The sequence below is a fragment of the Clarias gariepinus genome, chromosome 3 (assembly GCF_024256425.1).
Source record: "Clarias gariepinus isolate MV-2021 ecotype Netherlands chromosome 3, CGAR_prim_01v2, whole genome shotgun sequence".
Lineage (NCBI taxonomy): Eukaryota > Metazoa > Chordata > Actinopteri > Siluriformes > Clariidae > Clarias > Clarias gariepinus.
In genome coordinates this window covers 18,116,666-18,137,468 of record NC_071102.1, presented here as the reverse complement: position 1 = coordinate 18,137,468, position 20,803 = coordinate 18,116,666, and the positions used below count along the sequence as shown (strand labels likewise).

The 20,803-nt window shown below is 34.5% G+C and overlaps 2 protein-coding genes across 2 annotated transcripts; one reads left to right on the top strand and one right to left on the bottom strand.

Moving 5' to 3' along the window:
- Window positions 1-2,407: 2,407 nt before the first annotated feature.
- LOC128518854 (hemoglobin subunit beta-like) lies at window positions 2,408-3,278 on the top strand. The gene is made up of 3 exons (XM_053492197.1): window positions 2,408-2,576; window positions 2,682-2,904; window positions 3,065-3,278. The coding sequence occupies exons 1-3, from the start codon at window positions 2,485-2,487 to the stop codon at window positions 3,191-3,193; spliced, it is 444 nt and encodes a 147-aa protein (XP_053348172.1). The 5' UTR covers window positions 2,408-2,484; the 3' UTR covers window positions 3,194-3,278.
- Window positions 3,279-19,674: 16,396 nt separating this feature from the next.
- On the bottom strand, window positions 19,675-20,405 carry LOC128518861 (hemoglobin embryonic subunit alpha-like). The gene is made up of 3 exons (XM_053492203.1): window positions 20,296-20,405; window positions 19,998-20,205; window positions 19,675-19,897 (listed from the first exon to the last, which is right to left on the bottom strand). The coding sequence occupies exons 1-3, from the start codon at window positions 20,388-20,390 to the stop codon at window positions 19,769-19,771; spliced, it is 432 nt and encodes a 143-aa protein (XP_053348178.1). The 5' UTR covers window positions 20,391-20,405; the 3' UTR covers window positions 19,675-19,768.
- Between the last annotated feature and the right edge of the window lie 398 nt (window positions 20,406-20,803).

Here is a 20,803-nt window from a genome sequence, read left to right as displayed (position 1 = left end):
TAGGATTAAAAATGGCGTACTGTACTTTAAGTTTTGAAAAAGTCCATTCTCGCTATTTTTCCTAAAAACAGTAAAGTAGTAATCATAGTTATAAACTGTTCCTTAATTTTTAAAAATGTACTATTTCAATAGAAATTTAATTCTGGGAACAATTTACTACTACTACTACTAATAATACATACAGACCAAAACTATTTTTTTTTACTTTTTTTTTTTTACTTTAAAAAAGGCTTACTTAAATAGTGGTTGTAACATTTAATACATTCCACAGCATAAAATACTGGAGGGGTGTCGAGTTGCCACAGGCCTCCCAATGTTTCCAATCCCTTCTTTTATTCCTCTTTTTTCTTTCATTCAGATCATTTACGTTTTTCATTTTGCCTTCTTTTGCCCTGTTATTCAATCTTTCCCTCTCACTTTTCAGGAATACCTTCCCCTGTTCAGGGTCTCTAATAAGTTACAAATAAACATCAGTCGTAAACATAAGCAGATTGTGCACTACTGGAAAAAAAACTGTACATTTTAATAATAAATTATGCTTTAAAAGAAAACAATAGATTAATATTACCTTGGACTTAACAAAAACACTTTTTTACTGCATAAAATGTTAAAAGTGTTTTAAGTAGTGAAATTAAATATAATTTTTATGTATTTGTAAACACTGTTACACAATAAGGTACCACCATAGATGAATTTCCTGATGGCGTTTACATTATACATTCACCTTATACTTTGTTACTGTGACCATACCTAACTTCTCTTCCCTTTCTCTCTCCCTGTTGAGCTACACCTGTTGCTCCTGAGTTGCCATTGATCTAGACACGCTCTGGACCTGTCCTCTCATGGTTTCTTCTTATTTCCATCTGAGTGAGTTTTTCTTGCCATTGTCATCCCTTAGCTTGCTCATCTGGGAGAATCTAATAACTTTGTTTCATACACTTTTTTTTTTTTTTTTTTTTACACATTTTATACAAATTTCCATAATTTTCTTTTAAATTCTGCAAAGCTGCTTTGTGACAAATAAAGTTGAATTGAACTGGACTATGCTAGCTAACTCCTGAACTATATGTGGGACCCAGTTTGTTTTTCCAGCATCTGCTAGATACATATTTATTGTGCTTAAAATTCATTGTTTTTTTTTTTATTATTCAAATTAAATATAATTTTTAAGAAATATAGTGTTTACATTTTATTGTTATGAACACAGCAATATTTATGTCAGATCTTTAAAAAAAACGTTTTACAATTTTTTAACATTTAAGAACGTAAGCTGTTGAACAGGATAGAGAACAATAAAAAATCCTTGAAGTTTCGGTTGACTAACTTTTTTGCAACGTTAAGATTGCTTAACTTTATTCAATTTTTAGAAATGTCTGATAGTGTTGACAAAAATCCAAAAAAGTCAAATTTTCATGAATGAATTTGTAACAGTCATTAATTAATTAATTAATTAATTAATATGTACTTATTTTATTTAGCACACAATAAGTCATTTTTTAAATATATTTAAATCAGTTTTTTAAGCTATTTGAAAATTTGAACCCTTTTTCTGGACAAGGACTTTATTAAATTTAGGAGGGGCACTTTATTAAATAAAATAAACAACATTTTAAGTATTTGAAAAACTACTGTTGTGAGTTAATTTAGCTCATAAATCTGATCATATTTAAAATTAATTATTTGTGAGTCTGTTATGTACTGGACATGTTTTGTCCTATTTTTCAGTAATGTCTTCATCTTTTTCTTCTTCTTCTTATTATTATTTGTTCGTTTATTTCACTGTAGCCCTACTCATTTTCTGAGGTAAATTCACTGAGCACTGTTTGTATATATGTATACAGATTAATTTTATTTAATTGCACAGAAAAATAATAATGTTATTATTATTATTATTATTATTATTATTATTAATATTTTACATTCTTTGTTTTTCCACAACCCAAACTCTGCAGTAAAAGTGGAAAATCAATTATTTATCAGTTTAATACAATAGGTCATATCTGTTTTTTTTATTAAACTTGAGATCTTGAGTAGGCTGCCAAGAACATGCTGCCATTTTTGTTTAAATACATTATCAACAGATTTTTCATGAGTGCAACCTCAAAAAATAGTCTTTCTATGATTTCGGTTATTGTACACAAGTTATGTTAGCTAATGTTTTTTTTTTATTTTATTTTTTTAAAAAGATTGACCAAATTGTAACACTAATAATAAGAATAAGGGGAAGAATACGAGGAAGAATAATAATGACTAGTTACTACCAAACAATCTAAAAGCAGGACCAGTCATCATGACAACACACTTATTTAAAAGATAAAATGATCTGTTCACATCTAATCAGAACCATTCAGACTGTGAGACTGAACACACCCATTGTGGCCGGGTCCGGGAAGGCAGGGTCAGAGGCATATATAAGTGGCATAAAAAGACAGAAATGACACGACTTAGACTTCAGCAAAACATTCTGAAACCCCAGAAGTCAACATGGTTGCGTGGACAGATTTCGAGCGTACTACCATCCAGGACATCTTTTCCAAGATCGATTACGAGTCTGCTGGTCTCCAGGCACTGACAAGGTACATTCATGCATAAATATCTATAACTAGACCAAAATAAATAATCAGGTAAATGTCTTGAGAATATTTAATAAAATTGTATTTATTCTTTTCAACGCTTCTCAGATGTCTGGTCGTGTACCCATGGACCCAGAGGTATTTCAGTAAATTTGGAAACCTGTATAACGCCGCTGCCATCGCAGGAAATCCCAATGTTGCTGCCCACGGCTTGACTGTAATGCGTGGTCTGGAGAAAGCTGTGAAGAACCTGGACAACATTAAGGGCACTTACGCTGAACTGAGTGTGCTGCACTCTGAAAAACTGCATGTGGATCCCGATAACTTCAGGGTGCGTCTTAATTTGACATAAGTCTTATTTATAACCTAACTGACATTTAAATTTTTTTTATTTATTCTATTCCTCTGGCAGCTTTACACTAGATCAACACGAATCATCTGTTTTCTACCTGAACTTGTGTTCATTGTGTTTCCCCTGTTTCCTCCTCTAGCTGCTGGCTGACTGCATCACCATTGTAGTTGCCTCGACCCTGGGTGCTGGCTTCACAGCTGAAGTGCAGGCAGCTCTGCAGAAGTTCCTGGCTGTCGGAGTCTCCGCACTGGGAAAACAGTACCATTAAATGCTGAATATGAAACGAACAAATTATTTCCGTGTTAAATCTGACCCTGTACATGTGAATGCAAATAAATTTCAACATAAAATAACCAATAGAATTTGTTGTGTTCCGATTCTTTATACCTTTAAGACGTTTAAATAACTAAGACAGGCCATGTTTATATCTATGCAATATATACAGTATTAAATACTTATGTGGTATCTTACCTTAACTCTTAACAAACATACTACTAAATACCGATTTATACTGTATGATCAGAAATGTTTAGATTTTACATAGATACTTTAGCAAGTTTGTTTATTTTCAGACTCTAACCATTAGAGTAAATAAAAAGGTTTTTTTCTCGATATTTTATTTGTAATATAAACCTTATTCGTCAATACAATTATCAAATAGGTTTGTTGAGAAATAGTCCAAGCCCGAAATGTCACTCTCCATTCTAGCAATATATCACCTATGGTTCTTGATAGATCAGCCTTCCTATTTTGAAAAATATTTTATCCTTGGTACCAAAATCTATGAAATCCGAAAGCACAGTGAAACCCAGCAGTGGACTTATAACATCTGAAGACATTATACTGTTGTAAATATCTGATTCTAACTGTGGAAACACATTTTGTAACCAATTTTGTTTAAAAAAAAAAAAAAAAAAAAAAAAAACTTAAAGACTAAGGATTTGCATTTTAATTAGTCAGCTTATTTTCAAATTAATTTCATTTCTAATTTTAGATGAATAAAAGTGGAATCCTTGTTTTATTTGTTATAAAAGTACACTATCAGGAGCCAAATTTGCTGTCACTTGTATCTATCTATATTTTTTCTCCATACTTACACTTAAACTTTGTATACCATGCTAGATACTGTTAGACTGATCACTGACTCTTTTTCTGACTGTGCAAAATTGTTTGTTCTGTCAATAATTTTGCAAAATTCAAGTTCTTGTTACCTTAAGCTCTTAACATTTACAAAAAATGTGCAAAGAACATGCAAATTCACCAACAGTAGTGTTTTAGGCTGATTAGGGTATAAAATTTATTTTATATTAAAATACCAATTATTATTTTTTTTTACTTTAAAGAGCATGGCTGTAAAAGAATCTTTCTAATGTTACATATTTTTAATGCAAACAAATGAAAATAAATATTGTCATAAGGTGCCAGAAAAAAAATTAATTATTACAATTATTTTAACCTGATATAATGTAGAATGCATAAATAAATGCTACTCTAAGTTGGTATACAACTTGACCTATATACAGCTGGCTAGTTACACACAATCTTAGGCCCCTAGGACAAACTTTGAAGTGTGAGATCCCAACTTTGTAGCAGCAATGTAGAAGGCAATCATACTCGGGTCTCCACAAACATATGGCCACTGTATATAGAAGGTATTGTTTATTTTAAAACACCTCAAACCTTGAAGCAGATGTGTCACAGCAGCAAAAAAAACAAAACAAAAAACATGAGGTGCCACTCCTGTCAGCTAATAAGAAAGAACTGAGACTACAGATCACATTGGCTCACCAAAATTGAAGAATAGAAGATTGGAAAAATGTTGCGTGGTCTGAGAAGTATCGATTTATGCTGGAATGTTCAGATGGTAAGGTCAGGCATAAACACCATGAGGGCCTAGATCAATCCTGCCTGTAAACATTATATAATAATGTATAATATAATGTGGAAATGTGGTATGACACCTTGACTCACAAATATAGTAAGAATTTATGGTGGAGACCTAAGTTCATCTGGGGTAGTTTGACATCTCAGTGCTGTTGTTGGGGGTAAAATATTAAAATATACCTCCCTTTGTTATGTGGTGTGGTATGTAAGAGCCCTAACGCAGGGCTTTAGAAGGGGGTGAATGACAGGAGTTTGAGAGTGTGCTTATGACACGCACAGGAAGACCTTTCCATATGGAGACAGCAAGGGGTTATTGATTAATGAACAAAAAGGAAACAAAAGAAAACTGAAAACACGACATAAACAGAGGTCCACTGTTAACGCGAGCTGGAGATCCTCTCGGGGCTTATGCCCTTATTGAGGATTTGTTTGAGAGAGAGGGGTTTGTGTATTTTGTACTTTTATACTTTAAGGTAAGAGCACACGGAAAACTGATAAGAGACACACACACACAGTCATAACATTGCAACATATTACAGCTTAAACTGAATCAATAATATATTTCATAATAGATTTTTAGAAATATATTTACATATGCAGAAAAGTCATTCATTAAAATATATCTAAAACTTCATGTTTGTCCTTATATGATAAAAAAAAAATTAAAACGTCATATATGTTTGTAAATTCATATACTTTGCAAGAAATATATTTAAATCTTTCATATACATTAAATATTTATGAAAACAACTATATTAAATATTTAATTAAATTAATAATATGAAATACATTCATATTAAATATTTTAAGGTATATATGCATTTACATATCTTATATATATATTTTAAACAATATATTACAATATATGATATTTCCCAATGGGAACATACCAAGTAATACAAGCTGTATATCTGCCACCACAAAAAGGCCAACCTCACCCAGTGCTATCTCTCTAGACCTCCTTTGCCTGTAGAACACATTGTGACTTTCATTGTGAAATTCCATTTTCAGAGTATTTGATTCCATTGTAATGTTTCATAATCAAGGTAAAATATTTTGAAACATTAGAAATTTTACTGCTCAGACATGAGAACATTATTTTATATTTTATTATGTCTTTATTTTAAATCCACGCCATGCCAACACAGTCCAATGTATCACAAATTCCTTTACAGTTTTAACACAAATTCCTTTATCAGCTGTGTCTTGACATAATTATAATTAATTTAGAACCAAATCAGGTGAAAGTAATCTACAAAATATTAGATAGTTCTAAAAGTGAAACCTCCTGCTGCCAGTTGGTGGCCCTCTGAATTAAGACTCAAAGTAATCATAACCATGTGATCCACTTTTTTCTCTTCACATGAAACCGAGCTAACCTTTACTTTAACAAACAATAATAATACAGGATAATATTATCATCAGTATTAATGATACATACATACATACATACATACATACAATGGTATATACATGCACCCACTTACAAAAGTAAGTACACCCCTCTAATTTCAGGTAACATTTAAGTGTATGTTCTCAAAGGACAATGCTATAGAAATGAAACTTGGATATATTTTAGAATAGTCAATGTGCCTCTTGCATAACTGGATAGATTTACTGTCATCTGAAAATAAACTTAACATACAGCCATTATTGCCAAAATAGCTGGCAACAAAAGTGATAGAAGCTGTCCATCTTTAACCATGCAAAGTTACATGTCCTATTTCTTATGTTCATGTTTGTCAGTGGCCAAGTACAGTATAAGTATGTCTACCTAACCCATATTGAGCACCTGTGAGGCATCTTCAGGCGGAAGGTGGCAAAGTGCCATGTGTCTAACATCCAGCAGCTCTGTGATATCATTATGGAGGAGTGGAAAAGGATCCCAGCAACAGCATGTGCAGCTCTAGTGAATTTCTTGCCCAGAAGCATTAAGGCTGTGACACATTAGAAACAGTTTTGACATGTTCAATTAAGGTGTACTCATTTTTGATGCCAGTTTTTTAGACATCTGCATGTTGAGTTATTGTTAGAGGACAGGTAATCTGTACTGCTATACTTGCAATATACCAATGTTCTGCACATTGACTCCTCTACATTCAATTTTTATTTCTATAGTATTGTCCCTTGAAAACATATAATAAAGTAGTTGCTGAAATAGAATTACCAATTTGAATAAAGTGTTTTATGTTCACTCATCTTGCATACTGTGTTTCTCTCTGGATTCATTTATGGAGCCTTTTCGTGGTGTACCGAAAATGAAGAAGTGAACAAGAAAAAAGTCAGATTTGTTGCCAGGTCTTTTGATCATAAAATTATTTTTTTTATGTCTACACACAGATATGTAGAGGAAAATGTTGTTTGATTGTTTTATATATTAGCATAAAATACAGATAATGTTTGTAACATAAAATGATTATGTTTTAATATAAAACATATTTGTGTCAGTTCAGCTTTGCTGAATTAAATTGCGGCCGATTGACAACAAATTCCTGGTTGATTTTTGTTGCCCGTCGTCAAGCTTTATTAAATCTGACAATCTGATATAAAAGTAACGACGTAACGTGTAACTTTCATAACCATTGTTTAATCTTTGGAATAACGCCCCCTCCTGTTCCTGATGGCTTGGCCTTCTTTGTTCACAAGTACCCCTGTCTGCAGCCTGCAGATCGGGGTGGGGCTGAAAGAACTGCCATTGCCTTTTTATATCCATAACGGACGTATGCGACATGATGCATCAAAATCTTTTATAATAAGTGATCATATTTACATTTAAATAATTTTTAACAAAGTTATAACTCAATTCAATTCAATTCAATTTTATTTATATAGCGCTTTTAACAATGGGCATTGTCTCAAAGCAGCTTCACAAAAAAAGTAAAGAATTTTTTTTTTTTTTTTTTTTTAGAAAAGAAAAGAAATTATTTGGAAGTGTGTATGTGTGAGAAAAATGTGTCTTATTATCTAGAAATGAAATTAATGAATAATGAATGAAATGTCTCTGATGAGCAAGCCAAGGGTGACGGCGACAGTGGCAAGGAAAAACTCCCTGAGATGGCAATAGGAAGAAACCTTGAGAGGAACCAGACTCAACAGGGAACCCATCCTCATCTGGGTGATAACAGATAGAAATAACATCATGTGTGTTGTGAAGGTGAAAGTTCAATATAACAGACGTTTTGTAGATTAACATGAAGTCCAATTCAGCACAGGGAGTCAGTAGGCGCAGAAGGCAGGTGGGGTCTGGATCACTGGAAGCACAGGAGTAGGATGGTAGCTCCAGCCATCATAAAGCAGAATCCAGCTGGAGCTGGTCCTTCTTTAGATGCCTTAGAAACCTCGCAGGGTTGGCCTTTGTCTACTAAAGCTGGCACAATCTCCAGATGCCTCGGGATGGGTAGAAAAATACAGAAAAGATGGAGAGAATTAGCGTAGTTGCCATTCAGGATAGGTGTACTGGAATATGAGGTTATGGGATGAGTTACGCGTATGCCAGATTAAAGAGATGCGTCTTGAGTCTAATTTTGAATTGGGAAACCGTGTCTGTTCCCCGAACACTGTCTGGAAGGCTATTCCAAAGCTTTGGAGCCAAATATGAAAATGCCCTGCCCCCTTTTGTAGATTTTAAAATTCTGGGAATTACCAGAAGTCCGGAGTTTTGTGATCTTAAGGAACGTGGTGGATTATAGCGTATTAGAAGACTGGTTAGGTATGTGGGAGCTAAACCATTTAAAGCCTTGTATGTAAGTAGTACTATTTTGTAATTAATTCTAAATTGAACAGGTAGCCAGTGCAGGGATGATAATATAGGTGTTATATGATCATATTTTCTGGATCTAGTGAGAACCCTGGCGGCTGCATTTTGGACTAACTGTAGCTTGTTTATTGAGGATGCAGGACAACCACCTAGTAATGCATTACAATAGTCCAGTCTGGAGGTCATGAATGCATGAACTAGCTTTTCTGCATCAGATACGGATAGGATACTCCTAAGTTTGGCAATATTTCTAAGATGGAAAAAGGCTGTTTTTGAGATATTGGAAATATGATTTTCAAAAGACAAGTTACTGTCTAATATTACGCCCAGGTCTTTTACTGTTGAGCTGGTAGTAACAGTACATCCTTCTAAACGCAGGCTGAATTGTGAAAGCTATTGTGTGCTGGTTTTTGGGCCGGGTATCATCAGCATAACAATGGAAACTAATCCCATGCCTTCTAATGATGTTTTCCAGGGGAAGCATGAAAATTGAGAACAGGAGAGGTCCTAAAACTGACCCTTGTGTGACCCCATATTTCACTGGCATTACATCAGACGGTACTCCATTTAGATCTACAAAATGGTATCGATCAGACAGGTATGATCTAAACCATTTTAATGCCTGCCCCTGAATACCTATATGATTTTGTAGGCGATCTATGAGAATATTATGATCTATGGTGTCGAATGCAGCACTAAGATCAAGTAAGACTAGTATTGAGATGCAGCCTTGGTCTGAAGCTAAAAACAAGTCGTTTGCAATCTTAACTAGTGCAGTTTCTGTACTATGATGGGGCCTGAAACCTGACTGAAATTCTTCTAGGATGTTGTTTTCCTGCAAGAATGTGCATATTTGAGCTGATACTACTTTTTCTAATATTTTTTATATGAACGGAAGGTTTGAAATTGGTCTGTAATTTGTTATTTCATTCGCGTCCAAATTAGATTTTTTAAGAAGCGGCTTAATAACTGCCAGCTTCAAAGGTTTAGGGACATGACCTAGATATAATGAAGAATTAATAATGTTTAGAATTGGCTCTCCAACTGTAAGCATCACTTCTTTTAAAAATCTGGTTGGTATTGGGTCTAACAGGCATGTTGTTGATTTAGCCGAGGTGATAAGTTTATACAGCTCTTCCTGTCCTATACCTGTAAAGCACTGAAAATCTAACTGTGAAGCTCTAGGCTGAACTAAATCATGAGATGCTATTAGAGGTTAAACCTCTGTTATTTTCTTCCTTATGCTATCGATTTTTTCATTAAAGAAGTCCATAAAATCTTCACTACTAAAATGTTGTGGAGGCATCTTAGGTTTAGTTAGGCGAGCCACTGTACTAAATAAGAACTTGGGATTGTTTTGGTTTCTTGCTATCAGTTGGCTAAGATGCTCGGTCCTAGCAGTTTTTAGAGCCCGTCTATAGATGCACATACTGTCTTTAAACGCAATTCGAAAAACTTCTAATTTAGTTTTTCTCCATTTTCGCTCGAGGTTACGGGTTGCTCTCTTTAGGGCGCGAGTATGACTATTGTACCAAGGAGCAAGTGTTTTATCTCTGACTTTTTTTTATCTGATGGGAGCAACAGTGTCTAATGTACTGGTAAAAATAGTACCCATGCTGCTAGTCACTTCATCTAGATCATCTGCATTTAGGGGTCTAATAAGAATTTGGGACAGATCCGGCAGATTACTTGTGAATCTGTCTTTAGTAGCTGGATTCATATTTTTAACAAATCGATAACGTGGGGAAACACAGCTAATCTGTTCTACGGGTAAAGTATATATCAGGAGGTGATGATCTGTGATATCACTTTAAGGTGAAATCTCTATATTAGAGACATCTATACCACGGGATATAATTAAATCTAGCGTATGATTACAGCGATGAGTTGATCCATTTATATTTTGTTTAACCCCAAAGGAATTTAGTAAGTCCATAAATGCGAGGGCTAAAGTGTCATTAGCATCATCTACATGAATGTTAAAGTCACCTACTATCAACACTTTGTCAGAGTTAACAATTAGGTCTGATAGCAGATGTACAAATTCTTTAAGAAAATCGGCATATGGCCCTGGGGGTCTGTACATGGTGGCCAGAGTAAAATATAGCGCGGGTTTATTATGTATTTCATTAAGTGCAACATTAATGACGAGCACTTCAAATGAGTTAAACCTGGGCCTAATTTTCTGAGTTACACCACCACCGCGACCAGTTAGACGGGGCTCGTGCTTATAAAAATATCCTGACGGAGTAGACTCATTCAGACCAATGTATTCATTTGGTTTAAACCAGGTATAAGGGGGGGGGGGGGGGCTTTAAATAAACAGTAAACATACTGAATTACAGACAGAATTCTATTACAAACCTGCTTGTAAAAAGTTTAATGAATTTCATGCAGTCTAAATACAATGATTCTTGCATCTTACTATATCTACACCTCGCGCTGCAACAGCTGTCTACAATGTAGAATTGTACTACAGACAGATTATTTAAATGTAGATATGATCACTAATTATAAAAGGTTTTGATGCATCATGTCTAATACGTCTGTTATGGATATAAAAAGCCAATGGCAGTTCTTTTAGCCTTTAATAGTTAATTAAAATGCAACTGTGGTTTGATATAACTGTATTCCCCTACAGGGTGAATGTCTGGCTGTCTGGATATATAATAGACGCCTCAAAACTTTTCCCCACTCATATTCCTTTGGGACATAAGGGTAAATCATATAAACACGTTGTTTGAAGTCTCGGGAGAATAGAGTAAATTGACCGATAGCGCCGTCTGATGTTTTGGAAGAGGAAGTTGCTCCATTGCATTTGTGAGAAAATAGGTTGCCGCATTTGTAAGAAAATAGGTTGGCGCATTTGTGAGAAAGTTTTTTTTTTTTTTTTTTGCAAAGCAGATTGTGTTTGTTTGCAAAACGCTGCATTTGTGAGAAAGTCGATTTGTTTTCTTTGCAAAGCAGATTGTGTTTGTTTGTTACATTTTGGCACATAATTAAACAGGGGCTTCTCCCTCTGTTGCTGTAGAGCAGGGGTCGCCAACTGGCGGACCCCGGTCCGAATCCGGACTGTGAGATGTGTCCATCCGGACCACAAAGCCTTTTGACTTAGTATTTAAAGAAAAAAATAAAATAAAATAAAATAAAATATATATATAAAACTCTATTTTCTAATGAAAGAAAATGTATATCGGGCACGTGAAGGTCAGCTCAGTAGAGCCATTTGGGTCCTACAGCGCCACAGGTTGCTACGCCAACTGATACGTTCAGATGCTCAGTCATGCGTGCACTAAAGAGAGCAGAAAGCGAGAGCAGCGCACAGACAAATTAGCGCAAAAAAAAAAAAATGTCATGTTACAAAATTTGAAAAGTTGATTTGGAGAGTTTTCCACGATGAATGGGTGGGAAAATATGCATTCATTCTTCCTGCATCAAGCTCTACAAGGCCTGTGTGTGTTATTTGCTCGGACTCTGTTGCGGTTGTCAAGTGGAAACATTTAACGCCATTATAAAGCTAAACATTGACACTTTGAAAAAACTTACCCCCAGCAGTCTAAGGTAAGGGCGAGGAAAATAAATGAACTTAAAGTGCAGTATGAGCGATCTACACAGGTCCTCTCTCACTCACTCACCGCCCAACAACTACAGTAACATATGAACGTTCACTAAGAATACAGGGGATTTTAGGAAAACATAACAAGCCCTTTACAGATGGGGAAATAGTAAAGGAGTTGATAATTTTTAAGTTGTTAATGTTTAATTTATGTTCTGTTCAGATTTAGAGGTGAAGGCATTTTGCACAGTTTCCTTCAGCATATTTTTGTCAGACATTCTTACTGGTTTAATTAAATTATTTTGTACCAAAACAACATAAAGGACAGAATAGAACAGCATTAAAATGAGATCCAATTTGTAAAGGATGTAAATTGGTCTGTTTATACATACCAAAAGACATGTTTATCCATATTAAAACATGTATTGGATACACCTAAAGCATCAGTGTCTGTTTTGGGTTGTCCGGACCTTAGCTGGTGAGGAGTGTTTATTTACCGGACCTCAAGCAATTTTAGTTGAAGACCCCTGCTGTAGAGCTTGCCTTTTTTTTTTTTTACAGCCGCTGCAGTCTGAGACAAATGTGATCTAAACACCAATTCATACAAGGATGCCTCTGTACATGAAGATAACTGATTCAGTTTTTTATTTAAGTGGCAGTAGAGTTTAGATGTAGAATTAGCCTCTTGAGTAAAGTGTTTTATGTTCAGTCCTCTTGCATACTGTGTCTCTTTATATTCAGGAATGAATAAGTGAAGAAACAGTCAGGGCCCGGTTTCTTGAAAACTTCTTATCGCTAAGTAGTTCTTAAGTTGTACCTTTACCGCTCTCTTAAACCTATGGTGCATTTCCCTAAACTTTTGTACGCTAAGTATCTCTTAGGTTTTTTTTTTTTTGTTTTTTTTTTATTACAGGTATATATAACTTCGACATTACATTATAATAATGGATGACATTATATTTTCAAAAACATTGAAAAAAATGAACATTAAACTATAAGTAAATTAACTTAATAAAAGTAAAGTAAAAAAAAAAATAAAAAATAAAAAATAAAAAATATAGAAATAATATAAACTGCATGTATAAACTAAAAAGGTACAATTGTAAAAGGAAAATTTATGTGATGTTCATTAAGTCATTGTACAATTTCACAAGTTTGGCACTTTTTTTGTTATTAACATTTTTAAGTGTAGTCATTATGTATTTGACATCACAAAGAAAATTATATAATTTTGGGGACGTTGAAGAAAATTTACACTTATGAATGTGATATTTTCCCAATAGAATAAATACATTTCCTATATATTCAATGTTATATTTACAATGAGAAAGGTAACAAAATATGTCACATAAGGTAAAATCAAAATGTGCATTAGATTTCGAGGAAAAGAACTTAGATAAATCAATCCAAAAAGTTTTAACAAGGGGACATTCAAAAAACAAATGAACTGTGGATTCAATACTGACATTACAAAAATTACAAATTAAATTAATATTACCAAATTTGGATGTATTCTCATTTGTGGGGTATATATTATGCAAAATCTTTAAATGCACTTCTTTTACTTTATTAGGGATACAAAATTTATATGGTAATAGCCATGCTTTTTTCCAATTAATCTTGTCAATTAAAGAGTTCCAAACAAATTTTCCCCTCGGAGTAATTTTTTTCCTTGACTGAAACACATTTCTTATAATTTTATTGCTACACTTTGGGTCATAAATACATTTCTCATCCACCAAAAAAATTGGCTCTCTTTTTACAATCACTTGAAATGATAAATGACATTTCATTAAGTAAACAAGACTATTAGGTATAGCTTTAACAATTGTAAGAAATTCCTTATGAACAACAGGGAAATTATATTTAAACATAAATTCAGAATAGGAATAAAATTTCCCTTGAGGATCTAGCATGTCACAAAGATAATCAATACCTTTTTCATGCCAATTCTTAAGAAAGATCGACTTGTTCTTTAATAAAATGCATTCATTGTTCCATAGCTTCTCTTTATGTGGGGAGAAATTGTGAACAAAACAAAGTTTCCATGCCAAAAGTGCCTGTTCATGAAATTTAGAGAGTTTTATGGGGAGTTAAGATGGAGAGAATTTACACGATAACAGAAATTTAAGACCTCCCACTTTTTTATAAATATTGTGTGGAATAAAGTACCAAATAGAATCGGGTGCATTGACACACTTTTTAACCCAGTTTACCTTAAAAGTGTAATTTATGTCAAAGAAATCAATCATATCAAAGCCTCCATCAGCTTTCTTACCACAAAGAACATGTTTCTTCAAATGTTGATGTTTGTTTTTCCAAAAAAATTTAAACAATAGATTATTAATTTGTTTACAAGTGTTATCATGTACAAATAATGAGAAAGATGGGTATATAAAATGAGACAGACCTTCTGCCTTTATTAAAAGAACTCTACCAAGGAAAGACAAATCTCTTTGAAGCCAATTGTTAAATATTAGTTTTGCTTTTTTAATTTTAGGAAGAAAGTTAATTTCTTGCCTAAGAGAGATTTTCTTGGAAATGTAGATGCCGAGATATTTCACATTATCTTTAATTGGTATATTATTCACGGATGTTTCAAGGTTATCAAATAAACAAAGAATTTCACATTTAGGAATATTTAATTTTAAACCAGAAGCCTCTGAGAAGGTGTTAATAATTTTAAGAGCTTTTGCAATCTGAATTGTGTTTTCTAAAAACAGGGTTGTGTCGTCCGCAAGTTGTGAGATTCTAATCTCACGATCAAAAATGGTCAACCCTTTAATATCAGGACTATTTCGAATATTCAAAGAAAGTAGTTCCACAACTAATAAGAACAGAAAGGGGGAGATTCCACAACCCTGCCTGACTCCTCTGTTAATAGGGAATCTATTAGAAGTTTCAAATTGTAAGAGAACTGAACTGTTAATGTCCTTATATATCATTTTAACCATTTTTATAAATTTTTCACCAAATCCAAATAACTCTAGAGTAGAGAATAAAAATTTGTGTTCGATGGTATCAAATGCTTTGTAAAAATCTAAGAACAAAATGATTGCATCAGAGGTAATATAATTTGAATAATCTATGAGATCCAAAATTAGTCTGATATTACAGCTTATATGTCGTTTAGGCATGAAACCAGTTTGAGTTTCATTAATTATGTCAGATAAGCCTGTTTTCAACCTTTTTGCGAGAGCTAGTGATAAAATTTTATAATCTAAATTTAGTAGAGTGATTGGCCTCCAGTTGTCAAGGGAGAGAAGGTCTTTGCCTGGTTTTGGTATCAAGTTAATAAGGCCTTGTTTCATGGTAGTACATAATTCCTCATTAATTATGCATTCATTGTACATTCTAAGTAATGGCCTCTTTATAGATTCCCAGAAGTATGCATAGAATTCGAGAGTTAGGCCATCTGTGCCTGGGGATTTACCCTTCTTCATAGACTGCATTGCACTGGTCAGTTCGTCTAAAGAAAGGTCATTTTCACACACCACTTTAAACTCATTTGAAATTACTGGAGTGAATGATTTGATTTTTTGTATAAAGTTTCTTGCATAGTTTTCATTATAATTTGAGCAATATAATTTGTTAAAAAAAGAATATACGTATTTCTTAATTTCACAAGGATTTTTGTTTATGTTATCGGCAATTGTTAATGCTGCTATACAGTTTCTTTTTATATTTCTTTTTTCCAAAGCAAAGAAATAACTAGAGTTTTTCTCTCCCATTTCCATCCATTTGGCCCTAGATCTTATAAATGCACTCTTGGCTAAATCCAAATAGTGATCGTCTATTTTGTTTCTTAACTTAATTAAATAGGATTCCTCCTCTGTATTAAGAGTTTCTTTAGATAGCAACTTTTCCAGCTCATTGAGAGTATCTTGACATCTTTTAGAATTATCCACTTTGATTTCTTTGCCTCGACGCATAGCTAATTGTCTAACCTTGAATTTAACGAATTCCCATCTTTGAATATAACTCATAGACTCATCTCCCAAAATAGAAACAGTGTTTTTAACAGACTCTACAAAATTTGCGTCCAAAAGAAGCTTATTATTAAATTTCCAATAACCACGAATTTTTTTACAGCTGTTAGTATTTCCAATTAGAGAGATAGAGATGAGTTTATGATCTGACAAAGGTGAATAACTGATTGACGTGTCTAAGACAAACTGTACTGCATTATTAGATAAGAGCCAAAAGTCAATACGTGACTTCAGTGTAAGAGCATTGTTTGTCCATGTATATTCCTTATCATGAGGATGTAAAAAACGCCAAACATCAGTAACCTGAAACTTATCAACGAGCAGGTCAAAAACTTTAGAAGTGCTACTCTTTTGAGGGACTCTATCTAAAGAGTCATTGGGGGCTTCATTGAAGTCACCTCCAATCAATAAATAAGCACCTGTGTATTTTCTTTTTAGATCTAGTAATATCAGGCTAAGTTTTTCAAACATATATGAATTTAGAGAGTTATTATTATGTCCATAAACATTGCAAATGATAAAATTCGTATTGTCTATAGTTAGGATTATTATAATCCACCTCCCTTCACCAGAATATAAAATTTCCACTACGTCTCCCCTAAATTTATTTAAGAAAACAGCGACCCCTGCCGAGTGGTTTGTCCCATGACAAAAGTATGCAGAATCTCCCCACTGTGATTTCCAAAACTTTACGTCATTAACACAAGAATGTGTTTCTTGAAGTAAAATAATTTGAGCCTCCCTGTGTTTAATGAAAAGAAAAAGTGCCTTTCTTTTATCCAAATCTCTTAAACCTCTGACATTAAGAGAGATAATATCTAGTTTGCCAAAATTGAAAACTGTCATCCAATAAAAAAATAAAATAAATAAATGAATGAAGAGACAGAAAAAGATAAAACAATGAACAAGACCTCCTAAATTAGAGCTAAGTAACTTGTTACAATGAGAACAGTTAGACCCACCGGGATCTTACACATGTAACGAGATTCAACGAAACAGTATTTTAAATAGGGACAACAACAAAAAATTTCTAATAAAGCATCAGATATAAAATGTCCGCATGTGTCCTTTTTGACTCATATTGTTTATTAAACATCAATATTAACTTTTTTACCTTCGATATAAGCAAAGGCACCGACGAATGATGTTCTCTTGCCTTCTTCTCTGGCTTTTTTGACCAAAGGCCAGGCTTTGGCCCGCATCGCTCTTTCGTCAGGTGACAGGTCTTCTTTTAAACGGAGATGGGCTTCCTCCAGGAATTTTGAGCCTCTTGCATCCCTCCAAACGATATCACGAAAGTGACGCATGCTGAATTGAATGATTATGCCTCTTGTTGAAATACCGTCCTTCTTTTTACCAATTCTATGCACCGAATCCACCACCTCGGGTAATTTCTCTGCAATTTTGGGGGAGATCTTGCTAAGGACTTTGATCACCAGATCTCGAGTATTTTCTTGCTGCTCTTCCTCCTTCATCCCTTGCAGTCTCAGGCTCCATCTTCGTCGATAGCTATTCGCCTCCAGCAGCTGAATTTTGAGTTGTTTGTTTTCTTCCCTCAAGTTTAATGTATTTTTTTCCAATGCTGAAATTCTCTCTTTGTGGTTGGTGGTGTCTTTGAGGAGTTTTTCCACTGATTCATTTAGAAAAGTAATGGCCTGATCAGTATTTCTTACCGTTTTCTCCATAGTTGAAACCTTTTCAAATATAGTTTCACATTTTGCAGAGAGAGACTGAATGGCAGCCATAACTTTGTTGATATCACATTTAAGAGAATTAGCACTAGTCTTTCCTCTTTTGGGTGCTGGGCTTTTAGCTGGGGTGCACGGTAATGGAGTTGCCAAAGAGTTCTCTGACTCGATAATATCAGCTGAGTTACCGGCTAATTCTGTCAGCATTGCGTCATCGGGATTCGGGGCGAAGAGTTGGGACGGCACGATATTTTCATTTATCTCCATACTCGCCTCGGAGTGATTTTTTGCCTTGCGTTTGCCCATATAACCGAGTTATCAAAAAGGTAATACTAGTCCCTAAAATGTATTCTTCATGAAATGAAAAGAAAAATTAACTTTTCTTAACTTATTACATGGAAATCACGGTGATGCCTGAGGATTAAGCGCGCAGCACGTCTGCTCGGAACAGCGCCATCTTGGCCCCCCCCGTATCTCTTAGGTTAGTCACATGTTCATACTCACTCTTAGCGTAGTTTTAGCACGTGACGCTAGTCGACACTACTGAGCAGCAGTCTTTATAAATCAGCGGCGTATGGAAGCACATTATGTCACGTTATCAAAGTCGTATTAATGATGAAATAAACTGTAGGCCTGATTAAGAATTTAATTTTATTTGATATCAGAACAGAGTGACACTTAATTAACCTACTTCATATTGTGACTAATGCATTAAAATTGGCAATCACAGGTGGCACCAATTTGGCAGCGATACAGCGTGTTGATATGCTAAACGGAAGACGGCGCCGTCCGCGGAGCGGTGTGGTTCATGTACATTTTTTCTTTAGGTAAAACTTCAGCCCTTTTCATATTTTGACACGTTTTATTTTATGATGAAATTTGATTTAGTTAAATGAGAAAATAAACTTGGGAGTTTCAAACCCCATATCCATTTATTTTTCTGTGCGGTTGTAATGCTTTATACACCTATCTCACCTATGCGGTTTGATTTGCTGTGAGATGCGGTGTTATATCTTTATATCACCTACGCGGTTTCGCGCGGTGGCCGTAAATAGGGTTCATCATGATTCACCGCGAGTTTTTGCGCTGTTACTACGTTCCCATCTTTCCTGGCGAAAAATAAAAAAAATTAATTAAACATAACAAAAACTTTCGTGTAGATGAGATAGGGGTTTTAGACCTCTACTCTGTCATCTCAGTGTATTCATTCCATAAGTGCGCTATACAACCCCAACCACTGACATGCTTCACACTGTTTCTGAAGGTGGTAAAGAGTGTTATTAGCTGTTTGTCAATCAACTATGATTGTATACCCGGTTTGTTTCACTGTCACTACAGGTTACATAAAAATATTAGCGAAAGTTTATTGATTTAATTTATATATTTGTCTATTATTTTATGCTATTAATCAACCCATGTCGAAATAAACGTTATAGGAAGAATTTTGTGCAATGTTTAATTTGCATAGAAAGTGCTGTCTTTCTAAACGCTGTCGTGCAAAAGGAGTCAAAAATCGATTCCTGAGCAACCGATGTCAGCTACAGTAATTCAGGACCTTCATTGTAAACAGCGCCTTATTACGTCAGACGTAAGAGGCAGCGACTTAAAAAGACTCCTAAGAGACAGTTCGAGAAACACACTTAAAAAAAGTAATCACTTTACCTAAGATATATCTTAAGAGTCTTCTTAGCACGCTAAGAGTGTGCGTTCTCAAGAAACTGGGCCCGATTAATGTTTTAAGCCGATAATAAAAACAGTTTAAATTTGTAATCTGTATAGCATTCGTTGACCTTCCCATCCACTACCATTATCACCTACAGTTTCAATATAAATACGCAATAATCCTTATTTATGAAGGTTAAAATGGACACAGAATATAGTGATTTTTTTTCTTTTATTTAGATCATTCATGTATCTGAAAAAGACATTGTATGTGTGGGTGTCCCAGTTCTGTTGCTTGCAGAGCATCTTATCTATACTTCTCGGAGAGAGCCAGGGACAAGGCAACGAGAAACTTATCCATAGCCACATGTATCTCAGGAGTAAAGTCAGTGGGAAACAGCATGGCCAGAACCACGAGCAAACTGTGGGACAGGATCTACAACGTAAAGTGAAAGAACACCAGTAATTAATAAGTATGAATACAATATGATTTAAATATTTAAGTGCAACATGAAGTAGGATTCAAATGTATTTGCCTTGAAGTTGGCCGGGTCAACACGCAGCTGGTAAGCATGCAGCTCACTCAGGCTGACCAACGCACTGGTCAGGTCATCGATTTTGCTGACAGCCTCTCCCACTCCAGACATAATAACCTTTCCGTGCTTTTTCATCTGGACAGAGCCATAGCTTAAGTCGTTCCAATGGGAAAAATAGTTCTTGGTCTGGGGGTAAACAGTCAGCATCCTGCGTAGACACATTGCATAAAGTTAGCCCTCGGTATTGGAAAAAGAATTGAAATGAATACTAAATAAGAAGAGTTACTCAAGCACCTACCTGTACAGAGCTTCACTACCAATTTCTTCAGTCTTTGGGGCGATCTTAGCCCAGAAGGCCTTGATGGCGTCTTTATCCTTAGCAGAGAGACTCATGGTTACAGAGTGGTTTTGGAGAAGACTTCTGTAAACTCAGGAAACAATCACTCTTTTATTTAAGACGGGGCACACCCCTGACCCACCTCAACAACGTAGCAACTTGGACTAATATTACATATGACAAGATTAGACAAGGCTTTTGCTGCTTTTCATAGATAATGTCCACGCCTGATAGGAAACAACCTGATAAATTACACTCTCATTTTGGTCATTTTTACTGAAATAGCTATTAAGGATAGCCTAATAGCCCGATTATTTTTATATAATCTGTTATTATTATTATTATTATTATTATTATTATTATTAATATTATCACTACTACTACTAATTCTACTACTACTACTACTACTACCATAGGCATTCTTGCGAACTGGAACCAAAAAAAATCTATCCTTGTTTTGAGACAGCCT